The sequence below is a fragment of the Talpa europaea genome (assembly GCF_964194135.1).
Source record: "Talpa europaea genome assembly, chromosome: 16".
Taxonomy (NCBI): Eukaryota; Metazoa; Chordata; class Mammalia; order Eulipotyphla; family Talpidae; genus Talpa; species Talpa europaea.
The window spans coordinates 41,178,376-41,200,914 of record NC_140084.1 but is presented as its reverse complement, the minus strand read 5'-3'; the positions used below and the strand labels follow the sequence as shown (position 1 = coordinate 41,200,914).

Here is a 22,539-nt window from a genome sequence, read left to right as displayed (position 1 = left end):
AGCTGTGCGGCTGGCTCTTGGCCGGGGGTGTGGAGCCTCCAATTCTGCACAGTCAGGTGGTGCAGAGGGAGAGGCCGCAGGTCTGCGGACCGAGTGGGCAGGCTGCCTGGGGCTCCTGGCTGAAGGGAGGGGCAGGACCAGGTGCCAAAGTACCTGAGGGAAAGGGAGCGGGGTCGGGGGGACATTGCTGAGTCAGGTGGGCCCTGGCCAGAGACTGGGGGCCAACTCCCCCTAAACACCATAGGTGAAGGCCAGCCTTCACCTGGTTCTCGGGGAAGGAGCCCTGGTGGGTCCTCACACCCACTGCAACCTCAGGAAACCATCTTCCCAGGGCCTTCTAGAGTCCCGGGTGAGACATGAGGAGCTGACAACATGAGGCAAGAGGCCCCCAGAAGGGAAATCCACAGGGATGATGCCGGGGCCTATGGAAAGACACAGAGACACAGCACGTGAATAATGGCAGGAGAGCCAGCTCAGTCCTGTGTGGGCCATAGGGGTGACCAAGTCCACGTATGTGCCCAGGTGCCTCTGACAAGAGAAATGCCAGAAACTGCTGGGCTGAGTCCAGCAGGGACCTTGCCCGTGTGGGAAACCACCTTGCATAAGGAGGTTTTTGTAGATCGAATGGTGAACTGAACGGTGACTTCTGCACCCCCACCACCAGGATGGCACTGCAGCAACACCCTCTCCCCCAGGGTTGGGAGCTAGAACCTCCACAGGAGCCATTTCTGCGAGGCCTAAAGAGGGTGCCCACATCCCTGACCTCCCCTTCTCTTTTCTCCTCCGTGCAGTCTTTCCTTGGCAGCGGAGGGACTGGGGTACTGGGTACTGCTGGGGATCTGGCAGCTGTCGCTGGAGAGCAGCCAGCCTGCGCTAATGTGAGGACAGCGTCCGCTGGGCTGCAGCCAGGGACACGAGTGACGTGGGCCCGGGTTGGTGGATTACTGAAAGCCCTGCGTGAAAATGCTGGTAGGGGTGGGAAGGGCTCTGGATGGGCACCTCTGGGTAGGTCTCAGCATCCAGACAGCCTTGGGCTACTGCCCAAACAGCCAGGTGGGTGGGAACTAGAGGGCCTCCTAGAGGCACCGTGAGCATCTCATGGGGCGCGTGGGGGGACAAAGAGCCACACTAAGCCACACAGCGAAGCGTGAAGTCAGCTGGGCAGAGTGGAGGCAGAAGTGGGGGGGGGGGGCAGGGGTGCTGTGGATGGCTCTTGGTTTTCCCAGGCACTGGCAGTTTCTGGAAGGCTTTCAGGTCTCTGGGATGTGGAATCTCAACCATGGTAAGGATCCCGACCAAGGGCCAGGAACGTGATGGAATTCCACATCCGAAGCCAAGGGAACGGGCAGCTGCAGGGCTGCTGAGAAACAGGAGGCACCAATGCCCTTCTGGGTTGAGCCATCATGCGGGGGGGCCAGGCCTCTTGGAAGGAGGTTCTGGGGCAGGATGGGAGGTGGGAAAGTTCCCAGGGTGGCCACACTGCGGGGTGGTGGCTGGCAGTCAGGCAGCAGGCCCAGGAGGTGGCTCCCTGGTCTGGCCTTGAGGACTGTGCGAGTGAATACTGTGCTCACCATGGGGGTGGGAGAGGGAAGGCACATGGCTTGAACACGGCCTGCCTGGGCAGGGAGGGCTCACCTCATGCCGCCCCGGCCCAGATGGGATTCTGCCCTCAGGGAAGCCCGGCAGAGCGGATGGGGGCAGGGCAGGGTCATTCCCAAGGAGCTGTGGGGGGCTCGGCGTTTTCCATGACTGGCCTCTGCCGAGCGGGAGGAGACCCAGCCACAAGTAATTCTGAGGTCAGAACAGCGTGGACAACCAGAAGGACCCAAGCCCAACATTGTTCTTTGCAGCCTGCAGCCTGGAATTGAACGAGCCCTAAGCGGCCTTTCTGACCACACGACTCCAAGCAGCAGGAGAGGACTGACAGAAGCAAGGCTGGAGGGACTATGTGTGTTGCGCATGTGTATGAGAGAGAGAGACATACACAAGGAGAGGAGCAGGCGCTAGGAGGGCCATACCGTCCGTCCAGGCCTCGTGGATGGAAGCCTTTTGCCGGAACTTCTCTGCCAGGTGGTCGAGCCGCTCCAGCCTGCGGATCTCATTCAGCAGCCACTCCTCATAGCCCTTCTCAGCCTGCTCCAGGTGCTGCCAGCCATTGTTGATGTCCTGGGGCAGAGAGAGGGAAGAGTCATTGCAGGGGTGCTAATGGGAAGGCAGGAGAAACAGGATTGGGGTCGCGCCCACCCTGACTGCCACATCCGCGTTCAGACAAGGCCGGCACGCGGCAAGGGTGACCAGCGCTTTAGGGTTAAATGAATGAAAGTCGTGGTGGGGCTCCAGAAGCCAGATGACTGTCCCAGAATATCGTTCTGCCCCCAAGAAACAGCCTCAAAGCATGGGACAGTCCTGGAGCCTTCACGTGCTATGGTTTGGTTTGGGGGTGAGTGTAAAACCCCAGAGCGTGATGGTGGTGGGGAGGGCTACAGGCAGTGCATTCCCACCCCACCCCACACCCTGACGTCTGTGCGTCAGGAAACACGACATTGGCCAATAGCGAGCCCGGGCGGCCAGAGCCATCCTCTGCCCTCAGGGCTGGCGTGTAGCTCCTGGGGCCGGCTCAGGAGGGCTGCAGGGAGCTGGTCACTCACCGAGACCATCTTGCCCTCAGAGGGCATGAAGGCGGGCCGGTTGCTGAGGCGCAGCTTGGTCTGCAGCGTGTTGAAGTTGATCTCCAGCTGGCACTTCTCCTGCACCTTGGGCGGCTTGTGGACGCGCCTGTAGTCCCGGAAGTCCTCCAGCTTCTGCTGCATCTCCTGGATCGTCTTCTGGGGCACACGGTCCTCCAGCCAGGGGATGGTGCGCCGGATCCACTCCAGGAGCTGTGAGCCCACAAGAAGCCAGGTTGAGAGGCCCAGGGGGACCCCGCGCCCCATGAACACAGTGCTGCTCTCTGGTCGTGTCCTGCCTGCCTTTACAGTCAGTCTCCCTTCTCAGATCTCTCTCGTCCAGGAGGCCCCCATCACATTTCATCCTGGACCCCACTGCTGGCCTCGCCTCTCGGCTCCCTGTTTGCAGCCTGTGAGAGCCCCGGGCAGGGCCCGCAGGGGCTGGCTCACTCTGGGGTGGGCGGTGCCATGCACAGGGCCCAGGACATACATAATTCAAAAGTAAAAGTGATAAAGTAATGTGGTTTTAGGAACCACTCGTGTCTTTGCGGGCGCGCAGACACGGTGTAAGCAAGTAAACACAGGCGGCCTCAACGAACGTCCAGCTTGGAGAAGGGGTCCCCAAGGCTGACCCTGGCAAAACGAGAAATCCGAGCACCACGTTTCCGTCTTGATGCACGGTGCCCACTGCCCTTTGTGTTGGTGGTGGAGGGGGCAGCAATTCTTAGAGTCTTTTAACCTTTTCTTGGTGTTGGAAATCATGGTGGCAAGAGGTGATAGCTTTTATTTTGTTTTTAAACATCCTTCAGCTGGGAAAGCGAAAAGCTGGCCACGTTAGGTTGGCTGTCGGATACTGTTGCTGAGTTTCCCGGCCCCTGATATCTCAGACTGGGAGGCACTGGTGTGGGAGAAAGTCCAACTCCTGCTCTGGGGAGTTTAAATGCTTTCATTTTTCAAAAAAAAAAAGAGAGCCTCCCGAAGAGAAGCATGAGTACCCACATTCCCAACTGACTGGGGTTCAGGCTCTGGACTGGGGTTACCGCCCAGGTAGCAGATGTGCACCTGACCCGCTCCAAGCCTGCTTCCTCGCTTGGAAAATGGGACACTACGAGCTCCCTCCTCACCGGGCGGCTGTGGAGACAGCAGAGCCGGCTCCCTGAAGAGCCGGCACAGGGCCTGGCGTGATAAGCTGTGGTCCTGTCCCTCCCTGTGTTGGTTCTTGACCAACCCGAAAGGTCGAGCTTTCTCTGTCAAATCGTGCCTGTGGGGCCCATCCCTAGCAAGGCTCACTGCCACATCTCCTTCCCCTTTTGCAAGATTACATCAGTTATGACCAAGGTAACAGAGGCGACCAGACCCTCCAGCTCCGGGGACCGCGGGGTCGGGGCGGCAGTGTACTTACGTCACTGGCCAGCTTCTCGTAGTCTTCCATCAGGTGCTCGTTCTCCTGATTGACAGCCAGCACCTTGCAGATCCGGTTGGCCGCAGTCTCAGCCTGGGGCAGGGGAGTACACAGGTCAGGGCCGCCTGGGGGCTGGGGACCCTCCTGCCTGAGACAGGCCTATCCCTGTCCAAGGACAGCTGGCTCGTTCAAGGCCCACACGCACTCCAGGAGGAGGAGAGGAGAGGAAGCACAGCTCCAGCAAGATGGCACCCGAGTGGCTGTGTCCCAACAGGCCCGAGCGGCCTCCCACCACTCCCTGTACACTCTCTTGGCCTGACCCCTGGAGGTGCCCAAGGATCAGGGAGCCCTCCCATGGCGGGGAAATGGGCTAAGAAGCCCTCCAGTGGCCCACAAAGAGGAGGGGGGACTGGGTGGGATTCCTTGGAGGGAGGCTCCCTGGAGCGGGAAGGTGGGCTTTAGGAAGCCAAGAGTTAGAGAGCTGTGAGAGCTGGCAGGTGGGGGTGCTGGTGGCCCCCAGAGCAGCCTTGTGGTCAGTGTGCAGGCAGAGCAGGCCTGGCTCCTCTGCGTCCTCCCCACAGAGGTAGAGGCTGGCAGCTCACTAGGGAGAAGTTGAGGTCTGTGGGGCAGAAGTGAGCCAGGGCTTCGGAGAGTCGGGAGGGGTGGGGACAGTGACAAGCCTGCCCCAGACTACAGGATGGTGTCCTGCTTGTCCTGTCGGGGGGTGAGGCATGGAGCAGAGGCAGAGGGTGAGGGGTGCCACACGGGAGAAGAGAGACCAGATACCTTTCAGGAAGCACAGAAAGGGTCCAAGAGGAGTTGAAACGGCAACAGAACAGGAACAGAAATAGTGAGGAGGGTCTACAGAGTGGTGGGGAAGGAAAACAGAGAGGCTTGGGGATGGCTCCAGACCTGGCTAGCTACAGGCAGCGACGCCCAGCCTCTCCGCTCCACACGCTGCTAGGCTTCGGCGGGGAGATGCCGAGGGGGCCACTGGAGGCCCGTGTGTGTACACACATGTCACACACACACACACACACACACACACACACACACCTGCGCCATGCTGCAGGACACAAGCCAATGGCCCCAGGAATGCTCCCCAGAGGTGAGGCTCCTGAGGGATTCCGCCAGTGAATATCCAGCCCCAAGAAGAATGGGAAGCAAAGCCAAGCTCACAGCTTGTGGGAGTCACAGAGGTTAGTCCCTGGTCCCTAACTTTGAAAACTGACACCCCAAGCTCAGATCCACCCTGCAGTGCAGACCCAAGGTTTTCACTGTGGAATTCCTGGCACCCAGCTCCGGGCTTGGTGTGCGTTTTAGGTACTCAGGGCTGATGGGTGAGTAAGTGAACAGAGGAGGAGGAATAAACTCTCAGGAGAGAATGGGCAAGCTCAGTGCTGGGCATCTATGAAACTACAATCCCAGAGAGCGTCTTTTAAGAGACTGGACCGAGTCTCTGGACAGCAGCAATAAAAAGCACTGCCGGGGCCTCCCTGGTGGCGCAGCGGTTGAGCGCTGGGTTGCGAAGCTACCCGCAGCCTCTGCGGCGCCAGTTCGATCCCCGGCTGCTCCCAGGCCACCAGAGGAGGGTCCCACATGGCGCGCAGACCTCTCCTGCCACCCACTGTTCCCCTCAGCAGTGTACTTCGGTCCTTCTGCCTGCTCTGCTCCCCGCTCTGGCTCTGGTGAATTCTCTCACCCTCTCGCGCTTCTGACTGTACCCAGTGCTTGCATAAATAAATAAATAAACAAATCTTTAAAAAAAAAAAAAAAAAGGCACTGCCAGGCTGTCCTTGAAGTGGACACAGGCAGGCTGGGGGAAGCCTGGTCCCCCTCAACCCTTGGCGAACGGGCAGTTCTCGACAGCCTGACCCTGTTTCCTCCCTGACAGGAGAGGACTGGTCACAGCCTTCTGAGCCCAACTGCCTCAAAAACCTCCAAATGCTTGGGCCTGGGCTTCCCTGTAGTGCCTCCCCCACAAAGCCCTCAAGGTCAACACTGGAGGTCAGCCCTGAGCACAGGAGGGCAGTCTGGGCAGAAGACACTCTGTGAGGGTGTGCACTGGCCGGGGGGTTAGCTTGGGGCCGCCAGGGCCGAGTCCACTGGCAAGAGTGCTGTTAGTGGGGTCTGTGGAGAGCCACTTCCCTCGCTGCCCAGCCGCCTTCCCACAAGGGTGAGGAGCCCCTCCACGCTCCCTGCCCTGTCCTTGGGCCACATTCCAAATACAGGCTCTGGCCATGCACCGAGCAGGTGGTGAGAGGCCAGGAGACAGGCTCTCTGGTCAGGGGTCATGGAGCACTGACAGAACAGGCCAGGCGCTGTTCTAGCTGCCAGCTGCAGGCGCTCACTTCATCCTTACAACAATCCTGAGATAGGGCCTCCCCTGGTGGCGCAGCGGTTGAGCGCTGGGTTGCGAGGCTGCCTGTAGCCTCTGCAGTGCCAGTTCGATCCCCGGCCACCAGCGAGGGTCCCACAAAACAAAAAAACAAAAAACAATCCTGAGATAGGCCCCACCACATTCTACAGGTGGGAGGTGGGGGGCTGAGGTGAAGTGCCTCCGCCAAGGTCACACTGTGCGGGAGGCCAGGGCAACCATGGGCTGGCCTGGGCTGGCCAGTGGCTCTGAGGAAGGCAGCCCACTGGCCAGCACTGCCCAGTCCTGAGGCACTTCAATTTCCTCCTGTTTTAAATAGGGCTGGCACAGTGGTCTGGCCCTGGGTGTGCAGGAGACCCTCAGTGCTCAGCACTCCCCATCTGCCTGCCCTCCGGCGCCGCTAAGACCAGACACCAGAAGGCAAGCAGGGGCTGGAGGTGCCCCGGCCTCCATGCAGGGCTCTCTTCTCTCCTGGAAGCAGGGGGCCTGACAGGAGCAGTGGGGGCAGCATGAGGTTGCCCAGGCTCAGGGGAGCCACCAAGGGCAACAGACGCGACTGCTGCCTGCGTCAATGGCTCGGCGAGCAGGTTCAGAAGTCAGAGCTGCTCGTGCCGAGCCTTCCTGGGCGGTGGGGAGGGAAGCAGCAACCCAGGCGGGTAGAAAAGTTGGTGCTCTGGTGAAAGGGGTAGCAGGCGGATGTCCAGTGTGGAGCACAGAAAGAGAGGGGCTGTGTGGTCAGGGGAGGGTTCAGATACCAGCTCTGCCATTTAACGCGCTGCTAGGATTCAACTGTCCTGCCTGAGAAACTGAGGCATAGCTGCCCACCTCGGGGTGCTGCCTCAGCACTGGGCTAGCAGGCTCAGCGGTGGCACCAGAGGCCCCATGATCACCAGAAACTGGCCCTGACCATGTCAGTTCTCAAGTGGCCATGGGCTGCAGGGTGCCAACCATAGCTGGGCGGTGGGGATGACAGGGATGGTGAGGGCAAGTGTCCAGCCACAGCAGCGAAGGGTGCTCCTGCCCCAGCTCACCTTTTGAGCCCCCGAGAAAGCGTGGTAGAAGCAGGACACGTAAGTCATGATGGCTTTCTCATCTGGCCTCAGAGTGCCTACAATATCTGCACAGAGAAAGAAAGAAAGAGAGAGGCAGGAGAGAGTGAAAGAGGCAGGGAGGGCGGCCAGGGCTGGGCCCGAGGCTCATGCGGGAGAAATAGCGCTTGCTCTGGACTGGAAGCCAGACCCCGGCTCCGGCTGGGCGGCCACATCTGGCCCAGGTGTGCAGAGAAGAAGGGAGTCTGAATAGCTGGATTCTTGTGGTAACCAGGCCGGGATGGAGACACACTAGCCATCAGCTCTAGAAAGGAAGCCTGTTTTGGGCCGGAGGAGTCAAATGCTAACTTATCTTTCTGAAAATGGAAAAGACACCGTGTCTTTACTACCTTAGCAGAAACTCCCTAACAGTCTCCTGGGGTCCTAGAAAAGAGCCCAAGCTCTTCAGCCCCAGGCTGCAATGGGTCCACATGCCCTGACTTGTCACCTTCTCCGAGCTCGTGGCTCGCCTCTCCTCCACTCTCTTACTGCTCCGTGGTCATTCCATGAATAACTCAAAGCTCACTTCTGCCTCAGGACCTTTGCACTTGCTCAACTCTCTGCCTGGAACACTTTCACTGCAGACCTTCATCTGGCAGCTCCTGCGCAGCACTCCACAGGCCTTCCCACAGTGCCCTTCAGGGGCCTCCCCTGAAGCCCCTGACGACGAAGTCCCCAAACATCTCTATCCCAGCATCTTGCCCCATGTTCTCTACTGAGCTTATCACTACCTGAAGTGACTCTGTGGACATGCCTGTTGTCTGTCTCACTCTCTGGAACAGGCTCTGTGAGAGCAGGGGTGCTGCCTAACTGGGCACTATATCCTCAGTGCCTAGAACAGAGCCTGGTGCAGACCAGACTCTCAACAGACAGTGTGTGCGAGGACTGAGTGGGCAGGGATACCAAGGAGTCGGGGGGGTGGCTTCCAGTCTGAGAGAGGCCACTGCCGTCTGCAAGAGAAATGAGGTGAGCATGGGAGGCGAGAGGCAGCAGTGGCATTGGGCAGTGGCGGCGAGGTGGGCCTGCCTGGCCCTGCCCGGTACCTTCTGCGCTCCCGAAAAGGCATGGTAGAAGCTGGACACATAGGTCATTATGGCCTTCTCGTCGGGCCGAGCCGTGTTCACGATGTCTGCAAGTGAACGACAAGGGTTAAACTGCCCCAGTGGGGATGGGGAGGGGGGCTCGTGGAGACCCAATGGCTCCCAAGGCCACAACCAGGAGAAGTACCCTCAGAGCTGATTCAGAGATCCCTGGAAACTCCAGTGGGCTCAGCCCCTCCATGCCCCGTGATCTCTAGAAAGGCCAAGGCTGTGGGAACTGAGTTAAAACAAGGCTACTTCCTTTCTCTGAGAATGGCCTCAAGGGGCTGCTGCATAGTCAACCCCCAGGGCCGCCGGAGGCCTGGGTCCTGGCCGGGCGGGGGGTGCATGGCTGGGAAATGGAGCAAAGCCGGAAAAGGGAAACAAAACGCCCCTTACGGAGGGCCTGGACTCCACGCCTGCGGCAGGCAGGGCAGGCAGAGGCCCGGGCCATTTGCAGGAGTCAGTCTCAGCGCCGCCACCTCACACCCCTCTGGAAGGGGTGGGACTCAGTCAAGTCCGGCCCTGGCAAGGGGCCTGGGCCCTGGCCCAGGCAGCAATCCCCAGAGAGCTGATGGTCTTCAAGCTCTCTTTCCCGATCCCTCAGGCATGAGCGTGACTGGCCTGCTCAGGCTGCTTCCGCTCTGGCTCTCTGGATGACACCAATGACCCCGGTTCACCCGGATTCAATCTGGCATCCTCGCCAGCTCTTGCCAGCTCCCTGAAGTTCCCAAGAGACAGGCCCATGAAACAGGGTGCTGACTGAACTAAAGGGATGTACTCACCCTCAGCATCCAACATCTTGGGGATGTCTAGGTATTTCTCAGCCACTTCAAAGGCATTGTTCAGGTTGGTGACCGGGTCGTCCTAGGGGGAGGGAGCGAGAACTCAGCAGGGGCGGGGTGCAGAAACAGAGGGGACCTGGGGCTGAGGGGCAGCGAGGGATGTTGGGAAGAGTCCTTTGGGCAGGATTCACCCGGGGTTGGGGGGAAGTGGGGAAGGACAGCAGCTAGATGAAGGCCATTCCCGCCTGAGGGAACACTTCTGGGGACCTTCAGATAAAGGACACAGGGTACAGGCACGCTCTTCTCTACCCACGTCCCGCCATCCAGACCCCAGAGCCAGAGTCCTGCTCCGAATCCCAGGAAGCGTGGTCCAGAGCTGCGCGAGCACTGGGATCGGGGAGTAGACCCAGCTTTCCAGGCCACCCCCACGCCATCTCCCAACCACTGACACCACCGAAGCCCACTTCATTCTGACCCTCCCTTACGAGCCTTCATTGCTGTCTAGCAGCAGCCCCTAGGCTTGACCAGCTGCACGCGGGCCGTGCCCCCCGCCGGGAATGCCCTCTCTGGTTCTAAGTGGCCACCTCCTCTAGAGGCCCTGCCCTCGCCACGCCAGCCCAGGTCCCCAACTTTACCCTGCAGCCTTGTCTGGCCCTGTCCCTCCTCATCCCCGTTGAGCCTGAACACACGTGTGGCCTCGTGTGGCAGGTCTGCCCTGAGCACACTGCTGTGCACCCCCTCCCCCACATCGGAGCTCCGGAAGGACAGGTCTGGGGCTCACACGGTTTACACAGGCAAGCACTATCAGGACCCTGCCCAGGGAATGTCTGCTGACAGTGACTTGGAATTCCTTGCCTCTCCCCCTAGGGCAGAGGGCAAATGATTCCAGAATCTGGGAGGTGAAGGAAAGAGCTGGAAGGCATGGCTAGCCCTGAGGGCAGTTGCAAGGCCACGAAGAAGGGGAGAGTCCCTGAGGGAAGCAAGGGCGAGACCCCTGGCACAGGCTCTCTCCCACCTGCCCCTCAGGGCAAAGTCCAGCTTTGGATGCCGCAAGGGATGTCCCAGAGGAGGAGACTCTGGTGTCTGCGGGCTGCTGCGGGGGCGGGACACCTACCTTCCTCAGCTTGTCATACTCAATCAGCTCTGGTCTATGCCGGTGGATCAGGGCATTGAAGGCAAGGCCGTCCTTCCAGCTGGGGAGGGAAAAGCAAGGTTACGGGGGCCTCTCAGGGTCACGGGCCCAGGCCTCAAGAGGAACGAGCAGTCCCGGGTCACTGAGGGTGCTCCCGACTGCCAGCGCTACAGGGAGACGGGGTGGCAAGTGGCTGTGAGCATGACTGCCAGAGCCGGGTGGTCTGGGGCCAAATCCCAGCTCTCCTACTGGCGGCCAGCGAGACCCCGCAACCTCGTTTCTGAGTCTATAAAACAGGGATGATGAGGGTACCTACTTCACAGGGCTGTTGTGAAAATTAAAGAGCAAATACATGAAACCCTCAGACCGGTGTCTGGCGTGACAAGTTCTTTCTGATTGCTGGCTGCTGGGACGGCCACGGCCCGCTGAGCCCCGGCAAGTGAGACCCCAGGGCCACTGTGGGAGGCTGTCTGCACAGCGTGACCTCAGCGCCCTGACTGGCCTGACAAGTGGGCCCGAGGGTCTCTATTAAGAAGAAAATGATGGCTGCTCAGTAGCTGGACACGGCACATTATTCTCCCCGAGATCCTCCAAGGACCCGTGCCTCCCAGGTCAAGTTTAACGTCACCAGCTCAGAGAGGCCGCCACGACGAAGGCGGTCTCCTAGTTACCTTCCACCACCTCTTCCTGTTGTTGTCTTTGTACAACACTTCTCACTGCCTGAAACTGTATAGCTGGTTTCTTTTGCATTGTAAACTAGTGGTCCCCCCTCTGCTGTAGTGACTTTCCAAGGGTGGGGCCTTTATTTTGCTGCAGCCGTAACCCCCGTCTTGGCTTACAGCAGACACTCCACAGATAATTACTGACTGAACAAACAAACGAACGAAAAGTGCAGGGAGGACCAGCCAGTTGGTGGCAGGAAAAGGAAGGAGACACACAGAGGAGACCCGGGGAGGAGCCATGGGCTATTAACGACAGGGCACAATGGAAAGGTCCCTAACATCCAGTGCCAGGGCCCCAGGAGAGCCTGAGGGCCTGGCAGGCCCTCTGTGCAGCCTGTGAGGCCCCATTCTTCATTCCTATGTGTGCCCTGTCCTGGTCCTCCACCCCAGGGGGACACCAGAGGCTCAGGGGGTAAAGTCACAAGGCCAGGTCAGAGCTGACCTCAGGGCCACCCCTAAAGCCTACACACCCACACTGCCCGCTGCCGCCCCCTGAGTCCCACACGGCACTGACCATGCTGGTCTCAGGTCACTCCCCTCTCCCCCTGGGAGTGCAGGGCCGAGTCTTGCTCAGTTGGAAGATCCAGAGGACATTTTCCCCGACACTACATTCACTGGCAATTCTTAGGGTGGGTTCCTACTGAGAGGTCAGCCTAAAGGAAGAGCTTTATTGCTGCTTCTGAGAGTCACCCTGCTTGGGAAGAAGACTTCACAAGGTGGACAGGAGGCCCGGGCCTTATTGCCTTAGGCCCAGGCTGGCAAGGCAACTGCCTCCTCCTTGGAGAGATGGAGGGCCCTTCCAGGGATGGGCTCCCTGAGGGCCAGCATCCACCCCCACAACAAAAACACAGGACAGGAGGGCAGGTGAAGGCAGTGGCTCAGGTCCCAGGAGAAGAGCGGTGGGTGGGGGAGAGGCTGGGCAATGCGATGGGCGCTGACCTTATGTGGAAGTTCTGCACGTTCACGTTCTTGTACGGGGCCGTCTTTCTCTGGCACCACAGAAGCAGACCTTCCTTGGCAGAGGTCTCTGCAAAACACAGGGGGCTGGTAAGCACTGGCTCCAAATAATCTGCCAAACCCACACAGTTGAATGGAAGGTCCAGCTCAGAGCCAGGGGTCGGATGACCTGGGCAAAGGGCCCACGGCAAGGCTGTAGCACTGACAGTGCCTCCTGGTTCCACCGTGCTCTGGTCTCTGCTGGTGGCCCTGCAGATCTGTGTGCACAGCCTGAGGGAACAGCCATCTGCCTGGTCACCCAAGAAGCAGCAATGGCAGGGCAGTGCCAGGTTTCTGAGCATGGAGGCTGTGCTCTTAGTGGCCAGAACTCGGAGCAGGCCTGGCAAGTCTTTGAGGCTGGCCTCAGCCTCTTCCAAACAGTGAAGACAGCAGTGGGACACACATATCTTCTCTGCCCACCCAGGGTCTCCCAGATCAGGCCACTGCTTCAGGGGAGGGGAGGGGGAAGCACCCAGGTGTCCCAACCCTGTGGACAGCTCTGGCCACCCCTGAAGCCATCGCCAGGAGCCTGCTCCTCATGCTGGCCCTGGGGGCTTTTCTCAGCCTATGGTGTATACAGGCACTTGGAGGAAAGAGAAACAGCTTATTGCTGGGGGGTATGGGGGGATGTTAGGTGCACTGTCCCCCAGTCTACAGAGACACAGACCCAAAGGTAGGGGTGTGACAGTCAGGAGAAGCAAATCTGGCCAAGTCTGTGTCTATTTGCTTCATGATTCAGGTTTGTTGACTGTAAAATGGGGCCAATCAGACCTGCTTCATAAGGGTGGGGTGAGGATCCCCTGAGATGGGGGCCACGAAGGAGAGTGCTCAGGGTAGATGCCCGAGCTGGCAGCTGCAAGGCCCCCTCCTCTGTCACCTGGACCAGTGGTTCCACTGACCAGTACTGTGCAGGGCCAGGTCCTGTGAGAGTCCCAAGTGTGAAGTCAAAACGCCCAGAATCCTGACAGAGCCCATCCCGGGTTCAGGGGGAACCAGGGTGTGGAGAAAAGGCTCTCAGTAGGCGCTTGGCCCTCACCTTCCACGGAGATGTCCTGGATGGCAAACCTGAGGATGATGGTCCAGATCATTCCCAGGGTCATCTTTGCGTTGCCGTCCACGATCTCTGCATGCAGGGGAGGGGGCGGAGGGTGAGACAGTTGCTAAAACCAGAGTGAGGCTCCTCAGGCCCCAGGTTATTAGCCTACAGGTCTGTCCTGCAGCCCCTTCAGAGGAAGAAGAGGTCCCTCGAACCCTCTGGGGAGCACCAGACAGAAGCCTCCATTCAGGCTATCCATGCCGTGACCCCGGGTGCCAGCTCTTGGGCAAGTTCAGGCGAGAGAAGAAGACAGCATCTCCCGTGAAACACCCACCCACTGCTTCTAGGACCAGCCACTGTGCCTCCGACCCCTGTCCCCTGCCAGGAAGCCACGATTCTGCAGCTGCCAGGTCATGTGGAAGGTCGGGAAGGGTTGGGGAGGGATGGGGCCCAAGGCCCTCAGGTGTGGCTCCACAATGCTGTTCTGCGTGCCAAGGTCGACGGCCACAGGGATTGGGAATGAACCAGCTTGGGCATGAACAGAGGACATTTTTAGGCTGAGTTTTTCTCCAAATGAAAAGTGATGAGGGCCACGGGTCTCTCCTCTAACCTCTTCTGTGTTTACAGGCTAATGTTTGAGCAAAATAAATGCAGCTGTGAGAAGCAGAAGGCTGGAGTGGAGCCAGGAGGAAAGATCCAGGCAAGGACAGAAAATCTCATTAAATTCTGAGGTTTTGATTTTTTTTTTTTAAACACCAATCCCCCAATGGTGGCATGTGAGGCTTTGGCACCCCTCCTTGAGGGGTCCCGGGTGGGGGTAGAGCCTTGGAACTCAGTACTCATATTCTGGCCTAGGGTCTTGGCCAAACTTTCAGAGCCCTGTCATTACTCGTAATTAGTTTTCTTTGTTTTTCTAAAAGCTGAGACAACATGGATGTCAGGGCGTCAGAATCCCTGCTCTGACTAATGAGTGGAGCTGCGAATCCAGGCTGAGGGGGAGCTGCTGAGGGGGACCAGGCCTCACCTAGTCTCCAAGAGTGCCTGAGCTCAACCCTGGGGGCCTGACGAGAGCGCACTGCTGGATGGACAGCACTGAAAGGGGGCACCGAAGTCCCAGCCAGTCCCGGAGGGGTCCTGGACTGGTCAGAGGTCAACTCCCCAATCCACACAGCCCGCAGAGTCTAGGCAATGACCTCTGGACTTGCACCCCTTCCCTGAGCCACTGGCCTGGGCCTCCCCTCCTGCCCACAGGTGCAGGCAGGGCTGAGGGCGGAGGTGCTCCCAGCACAGAGAAAGGCCACATCACGTGCCTGTCGGTGCCTCTTAGGCCCAGCACAAAGAGGGTGAGCAAGCACCCAGGATCCAAGTCAAAGCCCTTCCCCCCTCAAGAAGGGGCCCAACTCGCCCTGGATTTCCTGGACTAGGACCGAACTGCTCTGGCCGGGGTGGGACTGGGAAGGGGGCAAGGAGCCTGCAGGGCAGGGACCGAGCACCCCAGGAGCTCACCTTCCGCCCCGATGGAGACCAGCTTGACGCCCTTGCTGGCGATGAAGTCCAGTGCCTTGTTCACGTTGTTGATTTTGTGCACTCTCATCTTGCCCCGCTCCGGCTTAGGGAGCCGCTCCCCTGAGAGCAAGCAGAAGAGTTAGGGTCCCCATGGCAGCCTGGACCTGCCCGCCAGGCCGATGCCCAGACTTGCTGCTAGTAAAGCCCATTCTCCTGCGGTAGCCATGGGACCCGGGGTGGCAGCCACTCAGGACCCGCCGTGACAGGCACCATCCCAGGTGTGGTCACACCTCGTCCAAAGGGAGCCTCACCTGAAATGACCTCCAGCAGGAGCATGAGCTTGAGCCCGTCTCGGAAGTCCTCGTCGATGTTCTCGATCTGGGTGCCCGCCTTCCGCAGGTGGGAGTTGCACCAGGCTGTGAAGGTCTGGGGAAGCAGAACACAGAGCGCCCGGAGGCTCAGCTTGGCGGCAGGGGCTCTCGGGCCCACACCCGGAGCCAGGCCTGTGTGGACACTGGGCCTGATCTCTACGGTCTGGGCAGGTGACTTGGAGGTTCCAGGTTGTTCGCAGATCTGCCAGGTGAGCACCCAGACTGAAACTCAGGTCTGACAACCTTGGAGCAAGGGCTGGCAGCAGCGAGCGGCCCCCAGTGGGGAGACAAGGTGCAGGTCCCTGCCCTCGAGGAGGCCATCTCCCCACTCGGGACCCGTTATGGACACACAGGTGACCCGGGGCAGGAAAGCAGGTGGAAAATAAGGGCCTCAAGTCTCTCTCTCCCCCGCTCTGGAGGGGGCAACAACTAGCCCCACCCAAAGGCCAGAAGCACAGCTGCTTGGAGCCCCATGTGAGCACAACATAATGTGCTCCCCACAAGTCAACTGTCCTCTACTCTCTAGAGACCACTGCATGCACCTGGGACGGAAGGGGGAGGCCGTGCCCCTCCAGCCCTGGGTTATGCCGCCATCCCCAAGGAGTCTGAGGATCGCAGGGCACGTGGACACTGGGACGCAGAAGGCACTTTCGGGCAGAGGCCCAACTCCAAACAGGACACCAAAGGGCACCCAGGCTGCTGGTGGTGACCAGTCAGTTATCCTGCTGCTGCTGGGCACATTATCAGGCACCAGTACCAGGGAAGCAAGACAGAAAGGAGGGCATGGATGTGCCCGGGGGCCTTCTGGAGAAACAGTATGTCTGAGAAAAACCAGCGCTCCACACCTCTGTTTCTCACAGGAGCCCAGATAACTCTCCCTGCCTCATCAGTCTGCAGGGGGCAGCGTGGACATGCGCAGCCAGCCAGGAATGTGCAAGGGCACACTCCATGCCCAGGGTGCAAGCAGAGGCCAACTGGGGGGGCTTGCAAAGAGCCTCTGGCCAAGCACCGTATGTTGTGACAACTGTCACCAGTCAGGCTCATTCAGGGACTCAGCACAGGCCCCTCCTAGACAAATGGGCCAACTAATTAACACTGCACCAGTGAGAACCGGCTCAAGGTTTCCTTCCAAACCCAACGAGAGTGACAGTCGGCAGCCCAGGTCACCCCACCCGGCCCTGCCAACATCAAGGACAGTTCCTCCGCCTGGGAGGCAGAGAGCTGCCCGGCCACCTGCCCAGGACACTGTTCCCTCAGCCGAGGACACCTCTGTCCTGCTCCTGCCTCACCTGAGCCCTCAAAATCAGCCCCAGGAGAGCAGCCAGCCCCATCCAGAGAGGTGCAGATCTCAGCACAGCGCCTTCTCCCCAGTCTTGAAACAATCGTGCATTGTCTCCTGTTTCCCCAAAGCACGTGTGAGCCTCCAAGCAGGTTCTCATTGGGGGATACACGAACCCACCTCCCCACACAACCTCAACTTCAAACACACTGGGCTGGACCGTTGGCCAGGCCATTCCCACGGGCAAGCTACCTGACCCTCCTTAACACCGTTTCCTCCTCTGAGTCGTGGCCATGAAGAAATGGCCCAGCCCACGGCCCATGGGAGGGCTGGAGGTGACGCTGTCCATGGATAGCACATCAGGGGCTTAGGAACAGCCATTCTCTGTGTCCCCGGGGATCTCTCCCGCCAGGCCCCGCCACCCACTGAGTGCTCTGGCTCACCCGCCTGCGTGGGCACACAGCCCTCAGCACCTCCCTGGCCACATTCACCGGTCGCTGGATGTCACATGCATATGTACAGGCCCCTGGGGGCAGGAGTCAGCCTTGCCTCACATGCCTCTGCAGTGCCCTAAGCCCAGATGGCACCGGACCAGCCACCTTGGGGAGCAGAGGGCAGTGGCAAGCTGTGCTGGGGCAGGCAGGCACTGGGGGTGCTGGGCCCTGCTCGTGCCTGTGCCTGGAGGACTCTGGTGGGCAGCAGAGCGGACAAGCACACTCCACAGCTGAGGGTGCAACAGGGTAGCTTCCCGAGGGCAAGAACCCCCTGCCCGAGGCACTTCTGGGGGCCTGCACGTGTCTGAACAGTACCCCGCAGTGGAAGGGCACAGGCCTGGTCTGGATGCCAGCTCCGTAGCCTGTCCTGTGTTTCAGCCAAGTGATTTGAACTACTTGGGCCTCAGTTTCCTGCGTGGTAGGACTTATCAGACTCTACCTCCTGTAGTTGCTGGAAGGATTAAACCGGGAGAGATGCTTTCAGACATCCGACAGGGTGCTTGTATTAAAGTCAATGCCAAGCGAGTCGTGGGCACATAGGCACATATGGTGCTTCCCGCCCACCCCTGGGCTGGGCTTGGCGCGGAGATGACACTGTGGGAGATCTGCTCAAAGCGGCACCAGCGGGCCTCCCAGGTGGCGCAGCGGGTTGAGCGCAGCGCTGTGAAGCTGTCCCCAGCCTCTGCAGCGCAGGTTCGATTCCCGGCTGGCCAGGGAGCTACCCACATGGTGCAGTAGACCTCTCCTGTCTCGCCCGCTGCTCCCCTCAGCAGTATATTTCAGTGGATCTTACTGTTCTGCTCCCCACTCTGTCTCTGGTGAATCCTCTCACCCTCCCACGCCTCTGGCCCGCACCCCAGTGCTTGTATAAATAAAAAAATCTTTAAAAAAAAAAAAAAAAAAGACAGCATCGGCGCCAACCTTAGAGGCGCCAGAAAACCCTCGCTGCAGCGGGTCTCCTAAGGGTCTGGTCACCAGCCCCACCTGCCCTGTCTCTGCACCTTTGCTCATCTTCTTGGGGTGGGGCTTGGAGTTCAGAGAACTGGCTTCAAATTTTGCTTCTGTCATCGAGGCAGCATGCCAGTGGGGCACCCCTGGCAAGCCTTGAGCCTCGAGTGCCTCGCTGGCAGGAGGGATGGGGACAATCACCCCTCTTCTCAAGTGAAGACTAAACAAAGCAACGCAAGCAAATCACTTAGCAGCCGCCTGGCCAGACAAGGCTGTGTTATATACATCTGTCAGAGGAAGGTCTATTTTTAAATCAACGCCGTGCACCGCTGTCTCTCCACTGGAAGTGGGCACAGAGCCAAGCAGAGTTCTGAGCAGGTGCTCGGGGGAAGGCCCTCCCGGCTGCCGAGGTAGGGAGAGGAACAGCAGCTCCGGCCCCTGAACGACGCCCTCACTCTGTGTCCTCCCTGGCCCTGTTTTCTCCTTCTGGAAGATCAGCGGCATCTACTGTCACTGGAGGCTCAGGAGCACTGCATCTGGACTTCGTGAGGCTACCCCTGAGGGGACAGGCTGGCCACAGATGGCCACCTCTCCATGCGGTGTGGCCGGGGAGCAGGAGCTGGACTTCGAACAGGACATTAAAAATTCATTGCTTTTTCTACTGAGTTACAAAAATAACATTCTGCTTCAATGCCTCCTCTCCCTGACGGGTTTAGACTGTGATGTGTGGGGTGGGTAGTGTGGGGGGTGGTTTCTATAGATGGAGGCCTCGTTGCCCACGGCACCCCCTCCACAAATCCTCACAGCGAGAACGACAGAGCCCAACTGCTCTCACCAAGTCTTGCCGAGTGTCGAGCCGGGGCTGGGCCCGGGCACAGTGAGCGGCCTGGGACACGGCCTGCACTTAAGGGACTCCCCCTCTGCGGAGGGAGCTGTTTCCGTCACTGAAGCACCTCCCTGACTACAGAAGTAACACCCCACAAGGTGGCTGCTGGTATTTTACAGAAGAGGAAACCAAGATTCTGAGAGGGGCCGCATCCGGCCCACAGAGAGCCGCATGCCTGGGACAGACTGGCAGCTGGTACTCTGGCTCCAGCGCCCATGCTCTGCCCACCTCTGCCCCACTCCCAGAGGGGACCCTAGGGGAAGTTGCCCTAAAGGGGTGACTCTCAAACTCTGACTTGTGAATGAGTTGTTCAGAAAAGCAGGGTGACTTTCCAGCTAAGTGGGACCCCACAGGGAAAGGCCCTCCTTCCTGTAGGAGGGACAGTCTGGCTAGGGGGGGGAAAGGGAGTGAGGAAGAGCAAGCTGGGCCACCCAGGCTGGCAGGCCAACCTCCAAGGTCACACTGGCTGGCGCTGCGTGGAAGCCGAGCCGAAGGCACCAGGGTTCGAGTGTGAAGACCAGAAGAAAATGCGGGTACAGGGCCTGTGAGAAGCTTGGCAGGAGGAGGAAAGCAGGAGCCACACGGGAGATGCCGATGGTTGTGACTGAGAAATGCAAGCTGGAGGGTCCAGTGTCACTCAGGAGGGCCCAGGGCCGCCACCTCTGGTTGGGGCGAGGGGAAGGACAGGCACAAAGCGTTGGGCTTTCTTGTCCAGGGGCACCCCCTGGACCCTCTACCCCCTGGACCCCTCTGAGCAGTGATCCAGTCCCTGGCGCCTCACCCAAGGGGTGCTCAACACCCCCACCTGACAAAGCCCAACTAGGAGCCCCTATTAGAGAAGAAGCAAAACACAGAATTTCGTTCTGATGGTTGGGGGGGAGCATGCCACAGGTAATTATGCTGTAACTGCTAATTGCTAGTTCTGACACTTTGCACATGGTAGCGCTTTGAAACCTCCAGCCCCGTGACAACATGAGATGTTATCAACGCCATTTTACAAATGAGGAAATCGAGGCAGGGAGAGGCTGACTGGCTCAGGGCCACACGCCTAATTCACAACGTCTGCGTGGCGCGCTAGGTACTGATCTGACAAAGCAGATCCAGCAGAACTGAGGTGAGACGGGCCCGCCCCGCCGCCCCGCACCGGGGGCGAGCTCAGAGTGCCTCCAAGCCGAGCCTGCTTCCCACAGGTGGCCTGGCCCAGAGAGAAACCGACCAGACAGTGCCAACAGGGGATGCCGTGCCCAGCCCGCCCCTACCATCCTGTGGCGGGAGCTCGCACCAGCCCTTGACCTATCTAGGGAGAAGGAAGGATGTGGACTCGTGTCTTTGAAAAAACAAGTGAAAAAAAGCAGAGAAGGGCCTTCTGAACTTGCTCTGCGCGCTGGAAGCCAGCTGAAGTCTTCTCTCGTTGCTAAAATAGCACAGGGTGGGGAGCAGGAGGAAGGAGAGAGAAAGATGAGCTTGTTGGTTTGTTCGGGCGCCACTGTCACCACTCCCTGTGCCCAGGACGGCTTCCAGGGGCCCCCGAGCTGTTTCTGCTTTGTCACTCTGGGCGTGGGGGGAGGGGGAGGAGGGCCAGCATCACCGACCATAAAGTCCTTCCTGTGTCACAGAGCCCCCCCCCCAGAGGCCAGGATGTGGGGTGGCGGGGTGAATGAATGATGGACATTGTTCAGGAGGTGACCTAAGCTGCCTGGAATGTGGCGGCAGTGGGCTTTAATGAGGCATTCATCGGTGACTCCCTCCCCCGCAGCCAGAGGTAAACCCCTCCAGTCTGGGGCAGTCACCGAATGCGAAATCAACGGCTGAAGACAGACTCAGGGGTAGCCAGGGGAGACCCGAGTTCCCGAAAAGAAAGGATCCTGGCGGGATGCGGCTGACCCAGTTGAAAAAACTTTCCTTCCCGATGACTTCCTGTTCCAAAACAGCCCTTCTTGGTACCGAAGGGGCAGGTGGTGTGGAGGGACAGGCCTGTTGGAAGCTGGAATCCACTGGCCCAGAGTAAAGGGCATCTGGGGCCTAGAAAGAGGCTGGTGAGTCCCCGGGCAGGGAGGACAAGGGCGCGGGTCCAGGGGGGGCTCCTGGCCCGGGGTCGGGGGCCGTGCCCCCCACCGCACAGCCGACCGCACAGGTGGATCCCATCACCTCTCTGCTCGACCAGATTTTCGGAAAAACGGTTAGCTGCCTCCTGAAAGCAGCGTCCCCCGCCTTCCGCTGTGCACACCACCCACCCGCTTAGCAGGTCACTGGCCACAGCCCGACCCAGAAGGTCTAGCTCCTCTCTCGTTCCCAGGCCCGGAGCTGCCGGGAATCGGTCACTGTAAACTCCCCCAGGGGGCTCGGAGGCAGGACAGGGAGGGCTCCCTAGGGTGCTGGGCTTTTTCAAACCTCCTCTCTGCAATACCGTGTTGGGTTTGCCGCTCCGCTGGGGCGTCGGCTGCTTTGAGGGGGAGGGCGCCGTCCCGCCTGCTGAACTCGCACATCGCCTGCCCTGGCCCCTGATGCTGCCCATGGTTCCAGCGGCCACGGGTCCCCAGAAAGGGTGTCCGGGGCTTGGGCACAGGGGAGGGACAGCTATTTATTCCACAGGTAGGCATCCACCCTCCTTATCACCTATCTGCCAGGCTACTGCCAGGCCACAGGCAAGGCCTGGCCCCAGGGGGGCATCTTTTCAGTTCCTGAAAGCAGAGATGGCTCCCCTGGGCTTCATCACCAACTGTGAGAGTGCTTTCAGGCCCCGACCACTGAGCCTCTGGAATCTGGGTTACCGGTGGCCCAGGCGAGAAGGCAATCACCCTGGCAACACCCGCATGGATTCATCCAGGGAGTACGGGAGGCTCTGGAACAGTCTGAGATTGCACATGCGGGCACTTTTTTGAAGCTGCCTGGCCTTTATCAGATTCAAAGGAGACGAGAACCAGGGGCTGGGTTGAGAGAACGGAAAAAGAGCTGGTGGGGATGACACACCCACAGTTTAGACGGTTGCAGCAATGTGGGCCTCCAGCCAGCCCCCAGCATGGTGACGACAGCCTGCCAGGCCGGGATCCCAGCTCCATAGGCAGCCGGGGCAGAGCGGGCGTGCTGCACGCCTGCCCCGTGACCACACAGCCCAATTTGAAAGCAATTACAGGGAAATATGGAATGCTTACGTCCCGGCCTGACGTTGCCTTATTCGGAGTTGTCTCGGCCTACATGAAAAAGCTCTGACTTCCCAGGCGGAGAGGTATAAATACCGAGTAGGGCAGCGAGCATTCCAAAGGCCCTGCGTGTCCATCCAGAAACCAGCCCATTCCCCCAGGCCCTCCCAGGAGCCAGCGCTCCCACCTCAGCCAGTCTGACAGCTGTGCATCACTGCTGGGACAGGCCAGCGTGGGGATGTGGTCCCTTCCTCATGAAAACACTGGTCTAAGGCTCGGCCAGCTCTTTACGAGGCTGGTTGGTTCTCACAATTTGGGACTTGCCTCAGGGGCCACCCCAGAAGGCCCCCCTCACCTTGTCTCACCACCAGACTCAGTTTTATTCACTGCACCTAATACCTCCAGAAACTATGCTCCCTGTCCATAGCAGTGCCTCTGTCCCGTTTGCTGTAGGGCCCACTTCTGAGGGCTCACCAAGCTGCTGGCGGCACTTGGGGGGCTGACACAGGTGACCAAACCCCTGGCCACCCAGCCCCCAAATGGCAAAGGGATGTGATTATCAGGTCTTCTTGCTTCTAGAGATCTTTCGAATCATAGCTATAAATCAGAATCCCCTGAGAGCTTTTCTGGTT

The 22,539-nt window shown here is 59.4% G+C and overlaps 1 protein-coding gene across 9 annotated transcripts in view; it reads right to left on the bottom strand.

Moving 5' to 3' along the window:
- ACTN4 (actinin alpha 4) overlaps positions 1-22,539 on the bottom strand; it is a gene marked incomplete at both ends in the record, with an annotated part of 65,611 nt that overhangs the window by 8,789 nt on the left and 34,283 nt on the right. For 5 of the 9 annotated variants that reach the window (XM_084257362.1, XM_084257363.1, XM_084257367.1 and 2 more), the window contains 10 exons: positions 2,019-2,166; positions 2,649-2,879; positions 4,069-4,161; positions 8,577-8,662; positions 9,398-9,479; positions 10,512-10,590; positions 12,191-12,278; positions 13,284-13,370; positions 14,790-14,909; positions 15,101-15,215. In XM_084257362.1, coding sequence (XP_084113488.1) covers positions 2,019-2,166; positions 2,649-2,879; positions 4,069-4,161; positions 8,577-8,662; positions 9,398-9,479; positions 10,512-10,590; positions 12,191-12,278; positions 13,284-13,370; positions 14,790-14,909; positions 15,101-15,215 — 1,129 coding nt within the window. Of the gene's footprint in view, positions 1-2,018; positions 2,167-2,648; positions 2,880-4,068; positions 4,162-7,476; positions 7,563-8,576; positions 8,663-9,397; positions 9,480-10,511; positions 10,591-12,190; positions 12,279-13,283; positions 13,371-14,789; positions 14,910-15,100; positions 15,216-22,539 lie in introns of all 9 variants that reach the window. The other 4 variants (XM_084257364.1, XM_084257368.1, XM_084257369.1 and 1 more) reach the window with 1 other exon arrangement.